General features: G+C 39.1%; 1 protein-coding gene across 1 annotated transcript in view; it reads left to right on the top strand.

The window, feature by feature from the left end:
* The first annotated feature begins 755 nt into the window (after positions 1 to 755).
* Positions 756 to 7,106, top strand: part of LOC117567568 (probable nuclear hormone receptor HR3) — a 42,208-nt gene continuing 35,857 nt past the window's right edge. The window contains exon 1 of the mRNA XM_052005563.1: positions 756 to 1,860. Coding sequence (XP_051861523.1) covers positions 840 to 1,860 — 1,021 coding nt within the window. The 5' untranslated portion in view covers positions 756 to 839. The remainder of the gene's footprint in view (positions 1,861 to 7,106) is intronic.

Genomic DNA, 7,106 nt, shown 5'->3' with positions numbered 1-7,106 from the left:
AGTTGTAAATGTTAAAAAAAAAAAACAAAAGAAGAAAAGAAAAAACGTCATAACGCGATTTTAAGTGCACTTTTGTAAGGCTGATTTATCTCTCAATTTATTTTGATGTTGTGCTTCTACACTCGTACTACAAAAACAACAACAACAACAATCCCCCAAGAGGAGAAAACATAAAAGACAAACACCAAAAAAAACAAGGAGAAACCAAATGCAATTTTTAAGTTGGTGAAAAAAAAACGCGCACAAAACCGAAGCGAAACGTTGCAACGTAATTGTTGCAGCAGCATTTTCAAGCATCGCAATTGTTTAGGTAACGGCCCTCACAACGGATAGGCCAAGAGATCTCCTGCTGATACAGCAGGCAGCGCCAGCAACAGTTGGCGCCGTTGCAGCAGCAGCAGCAGCAGCAACCACAACAGCAACAACCACAACTGGCAGCTATCTGGATGCAGATGCTGCCACAGCGGCAGCGGTGGCAAATTTGCGCAGCAAAGTGCCCTCGATATCGATAATACCGTTGCCAGCAGCAACCAGCATTGTGGCCAGAGCAACAACCACTGGTGCTGCTGCATCGGTTGCTGCTGCTTCGGTTGCAGCCACGCCCGCACGTTGTGTGAGCACATCGAACAAAGCCACATCGCCGCCGCTGGCCTTTCTAACGGATGCGGCAAGCGCAACAACAACATCCACAACGGCGGCAGCAACAGCAACCTATGTGCGACCACAGCAGCAACATCAATATCAGCAGACGGACAAATGCACGGTGTTGAAGCTGGATGTGGTGCGTGGCCAGCGGGAGCCGGTGACAACCATACGGAGTCTGGCGAGCGTCACTTGCGATGCCAACAACAGCAGCAGCAGCAGCAGCAACAACAACAATCACAACAGCAATCTGGCAGCAACGACGACAACAACCACGTACCTGCAGATCGAGCAACAGCAGCGAATTGGCTGCCGTCGATGAGGATGACGATGACAACATGGCGAATCTCTTGAACAGCAGCCACAACAACAACAGTAACAACAACAGCAGCAACAACAATCAGACGCACAGCAGCAACATCGTGAGCAATCATCGAGCCAGCCAACCGATCATTGTCAAGATCGAACCAACACAGGCATTTCACATTGTCGATGAGGGCGATACGCGTGTCTTGAGTTTGCCACTCAGCGATGCCGACAAACTGGGCGCCAGTTGGATTGATCTCAAGGATATTGCTGGCCTGCAGACGGGCGGAGGCGCCACGCTGCTCGACGTCTGCTTCGAGTCGGTGACGGGCGAGGAGGAGGATCTGGATGAGGACGATGAGGTGGGGGCAACAATCATAGCGAGCGCATCGCCAGAGCAACTCGAAGAGCCAGCGCCCAAACGTTTGGCTCTAACTGCAACACACCAGCAACAGCAACAGCAGCAGCAACATTCACAGCAGCAACAACATTCGCAGCAACAATCGAAGTACATCTCAGAGCCTCCCGCTTTGGCGCGCACTGGCAGCTTTAGCAGCCTGAGCAGCTTCAGCAACATCAGCAACGCCAGCAACATCAGCAATAGCAACAACAGCAATCGCAAGACAGCCACGCCCACGCGTCGACGCGAGCGTACGCCTCCGCCGCTGCTGTTGACCACAGCAGCAAAGTCAACAGCAACAGCAACTGCTACGGCAGCAGCCACAATAGCAACAGCAACAGCAGCAACTGCCACTGCAACGACGGCAACAACAACCGCAGCAACCACAACTGTTGCTGCGTTGGCGGCGACAGCAACGCGCGACAGAGACAGGGATAGAGAACGAGAGCGAGACAGAGACAGGGACAGGGATAGAGACAGAGATAGCAGCAGCAGCAATGGAGCCATGACAGGTCAGTAAACAAAACAATTTAACTATGCCCCAAAGTACAGTGAAGTTTAGATGCATTACTTTGGGGAATAAAGTAACGGATGTGCTTGACATCGAAGTGTTTTCAAGGGATCGTATTTGGTAATAACAATTTTTAGATTGCATCGAAAGGTTTAACTATGAGATGCAAAACTGTGTTGTTGAAGTGCTGCTTTGAAAAAAACGGATAACATTATAAAATACCATAATATAAAAATAATATAAAAAGTTAGCGATAACTCTAATTTGAAGAAAACATTAAATACTCTGATAAACTCGCAATATAACGTAATTTACAAAGTATTATATAAAAACTGCGATTCGAAGCAAAGTTTTTATATTCTTGCTTTGATATATTGCAATGTCTTCGCATCTAACGAACTTGTCACAGAGTATATAAAGGGTATATGCTAGTCGAATAGTTTACTGCATAAGTCGAGTCTATGTTGGTTTGCATAACAATCTGGTATATTTTGTACTCTAAATAAATATTTTACTATATAAATATACCAAATACATATGGTATTTCGGTATATTTTAGTATTTTTCATTAAATTCATTTAATGGGTAGCGGGTAAATATAACTTTCGGTATATAGTATTTTTGTATTTTTGCAGTTTATTAATTTAGTATAGCTTTATAAGATAGTTTTATTGAAAATTGGAAGCGAGTTTTGCAATCTTGAATTCCTAATTAATCTAATTAAACAACGTTGCAATATTTGGGAATCTTTTCCCAAATTAATAACTTCAATGAATTTAAATTTTTTCAATATCTTACTCTCGCTCTAATACCTTTTCTATGTCCTCTCTACTTTTTAAGTTTCAAATACAAACATTGCAATACTCCTCGACATTTTAGTGTATTAATATACTCCTCAATTTTTGGAAGCTAGCATTTGCATTATCTTGTTGTCCCTACATACTTCTCTAATTTCACAATTCTCCTATTCATAAACATTGCAACAATCGTACAAAGTATTCGGAATATCTTCGTCTCTATGTCGAATAGAATATTACGCTAAAATGATATTTAAATTCCTCAAGAGTTCCTACCAATCAATTTCCTCTCTTCTCTTTTTTATTTTTGTGCTCAATTCGCAAAAGTTCCGTATGCAGCAAAACATATGCTTCAAAGGCAAAGTTTCTTATTAATCTCTATATTTGTCTAATTTTTCACTTTTCTCTTTTCGAAATATTCTCAAATGATGTGTTATGGTTACATTGATATTTAAAATTTCTTAAAATCGCAACAAGTATTCGTAATATATTTATCTCCATGTTCAGTAGGATATTATAAAACAATATTCCAAATTCCGCAAAAATCCTTAACAACCTCTCAAACTCTCTCCCTTTTGTGTTGTATTCGCAAACGTTCTGCTTCGTTGAGAAAGTTTCTTATTAATCGCAAACGTTGATATTTAACTTCCTAAAAATCGCATCAGTATTCGAAATAACATATGTCTATGATCAGTAGATTACTATGATAAAATAATATTAGAAATTCCTCAACAATCCCTAACAACCTCTCTTCTTTCTCTCCTTTTTGTGCTGTATTCGCAAACGTTCTGCTTCGTTGAGGAAGTTTCTTATAAATCGCAAGCGTTGCATTATGGGTACATTGATATTTAACTTCCTTAACATCGCAACAAGTATTCGAAATATCTTTATGATCAGTAAAATATTATGATAAAATAATATACAAAATTCCTCAACAATCCCTAATTTCTTTCCTTTTTGTGCTCTATTCGCAAACGTTCCGTAAGCAATAAAGCAAAGCACTTGCTTCGCAGACAAAGTTTCATATTAAACTTTATGCTATCAATAGTTGGGCTGTGATCTATGCTTAGAGTGTCTACTTTAGTACAGAGTGTCTACTGTGGCCTCGCGTGCAACAACTCAAAGTTTGTGTTTGGGGCATGCAAATGATGGCAGAGCAGAGCGAAGCATTGCTTCGCAGTCATTGCGCAAGCAGCACGGACCACAATTAACACAGAGCCTCTGACACTGCCACCGCAATGTGGAGTCGACTTGAGTTGACGCTGCAACAACAGGTGTAAGTGCGTCTTTAGAGTGAGAAGAAGACAGAGATAGAGAGAGAGGGAGATAGAGACAGAGATAGCAACACACACACCCCGTGCTAAAGAATTTCAATTTACAAGCGTCGATTTATTGGCTATTCACCTTTGTAGCAGCTCCAACGACGACGACGCGACGTTTGCTGCGGCTGTGTCCCACTTTCCATAGACGACGACGACGCGTTGCAGCAGTAAAAAACAACAACAAGCAAACAAACAGCAAAGTAGCAACAACAACAATAACAACAAGAAAACATGTTTTGACATACTAAATAAGCCGCAAAGCCAGCAGAGGCAGCGCAGTCGCAGTCTCCGTCAGCGTCGCCGTCGACTGAGGCGAGTTGTTCTTTATCATTAGGTGCTGTTAGTTTTGTGCGATTCTTGCTGCTTCGACACATTCGCTTTACGGCTCTTTGACTCACTTGCGGCACAAATGAGCCACACACACACATACACATACTCAGACTGACTGACAGGTAGTGCTGTCTCCCCTTCCACCGCGCTGCCTCTTAAAGCGCCCTCTGTGGGCGAGCAGCGTGTTTGGCTAGTCAAGTCACAGTTGTGGGCACCGCACAACATTCTTTTGGCTCATAGTTTTTACCGTAGCACGAACCTTAGCGGTAAAAGCCACAGCAGCAGCAGCTACAAACTATACAGTTAGCTCAGATACAAGTGTGTATCTTATAGATACATTCAGTCCACAATAGAATTGCCAGCAATTCTTCACAAATGCTAATGAGCTGAAGCATGAGAGCATGCTCAGCAAACGAAGTTCGAGGGGAGACTACATAATATGCTTAAGCTGGAAATTGATTTGACTGTTTGAGGCTTGAGGCGGGCAGCAGTTGTCAGTTTTGATCTTCAGCTACAAATGAGCCGAGTCGAGTCGCAACATCGAGTTGTGCCTCAGGCCCACATTGGGCGGAGCCTCGCAAAAGGGTTTTCATTCTTAAAAACAAAAAAAAAATGAAAACATTTTAACCAAAACAAAGATTGATCTACATTTGATGTCTGTCTGGTGTGTTGTTGATATACTTGAGCTGCAGGCGGCTCATTAGCCTTTTAAACTGTTGCTTATGTCATTTGATGATTGATTAACGCAATTTCTTCACATAGATCATATCAATAACTAGTTCAACGCGTTGACTGCTGAGTTTTGCTCTGGGCTGCGACTCGAATGCACTTCAATGAGGGCTGCTAGAAGATTGAAATTTTCAACATAAATGGTTTTAAGTTTCAGTTCTTTCTGGACTGCGGAAATGTTAAGCATGCTGTTAATGAAATTGCTGTTAGTTAAAATGATACAGTTAAACTTTTCTTTAATATTTTAATGATAACAACTGAAAATTAGAGTTATTTTTAAAAGTTCAATATTATATTCGAAATTTAAGATATTCATTAAACTTAGACATAAATTTGTAATTTAAAATTGAAGTTGATTTATTATCATATTAACAGTTAGTTAACATTATTATTTGATATTGGTAACAGAGCAAAAATATGAGAGAAACTTAACACTCTTAGCTTGTTACTAATGTTGACAGATTTGTCTCTGTTAAATTTATATTAAAATGTTAAGGCAATGTTAATGAAACAGGACAAATTTACTTGTTAGTTTAGATGATGCTGTTAGTCAATTCATTTGAATATACAATTTTTCCTATAAATCGGCGAATACGTGAAATATTTGACTGTTTACGACTGATTCAATTCGAAATAACTGAATGATGTTAATACAATGTTAAAGAAACTGCTGTTAGTTAACAGAGCAAAAATATTCTACACTATAGTTAATGTTAAGTTAACTGTTATTAATGTCAGCTATTTTGCTGCCGTTAAATTCAAGTTATATTAATTGTAAACTAATCATTACTTTAACTGGTTTAAATATAAATCTATTTATTTAAATTAAATTAAAGTTGAAGTGTTCCTAATAACAATGAAAAGCATGTTAATTTGCCATAAATTTATTGAAGAGGGGACTTCAAATTGAAGTATGTATAATACTTAGACATACTATAATAATATCTAATTGAAAAATCTCTAAAAGATTTTCACAATATATGATAAGATGATGGTGTAGCTTCTAGGAATAAAAATTTCTGATTAATTACAGCTTATTAAACTGCTGTTAAAATATTAGTTTAGGTTAGAGAAATTTATTAAATTCGTTTAACTTAAACTACTCTTTAACAGTAGAGAACTAGTAAAAAAACTTTGTTTAAAATGAAATTTTTACAACTTTTTCGAAAATGGAAGATAAGTTATTAAAAAAATCTTTCATTAATTTAAATTACGTTTAAAACTATTTCGTATTTCGTATTTGCGCGTATAAAATTGACAGAAAAAAGTCACATGACTTAATAATTAATCGAACATATATTACGATAAAGATTACGCGAATATAAAACATATTTTTGTTGTTTGTGGCAATGTGGAACGCGCGACGCATTAATAACCATATTAGACTTGGCCAAAAACAAAAAGGGAAATAATCGAAAGGTCTTTTGCACTAAGCGAGCAGCAAGTGGCTAAACTAAGCTGCAGAAATGTATCTGTATCTTTGAGATGCGACCCTGAAGTTGTACATTGATCGCGTGGCCCATTACACAAGATGCAAAACCCCCGTACAAAGGTGGTGGCAAGAGGGAAGGGGAGGGAAGAAGCGACTATCACTTTTGCGATAATATATGTTGTATATAGAGATGTCCCCCATCGGCGCTACGAGTGTAGAGTTATGTATATATGAATTGGCTATAGTTGAGTTCATTATAATTTCAGCCAGACAACGTTTGCATTTCATGCATGAATCTGCCGAGGGTTTAACTCCCCCTCCTCCTCCACCTCCCCCTCCCCCTCTCTACTACTCTCCCTCCAAAGGGGGCCCTGTAACTTTGTCCATTAGCTAGCGCCGCATGAGGTTTCTTTCCAATCGACCGTAGCAGAGGTTTCATTATCATATTCACATTGTTTTTTTCTCTTTTTTTTCGATCTTTTTTTTTCGCCAATCTTTATAGTTTGTTAGACATTTCGTAATATCGAGTTAAAGTTTTTTTTTTTTATTTTGTGTGTGTGTTCATCTGTTTGTTTCGTTTATGCAAAGTTTTTTTTTTATGCTGTCCCATAACAGATACCACTGCAGATACAAATAC

Source organism: Drosophila albomicans, chromosome 3, assembly GCF_009650485.2.
Source record: "Drosophila albomicans strain 15112-1751.03 chromosome 3, ASM965048v2, whole genome shotgun sequence".
NCBI lineage: Eukaryota > Metazoa > Arthropoda > Insecta > Diptera > Drosophilidae > Drosophila > Drosophila albomicans.
This window is presented reverse-complemented; position numbering and strand designations above follow the sequence as displayed.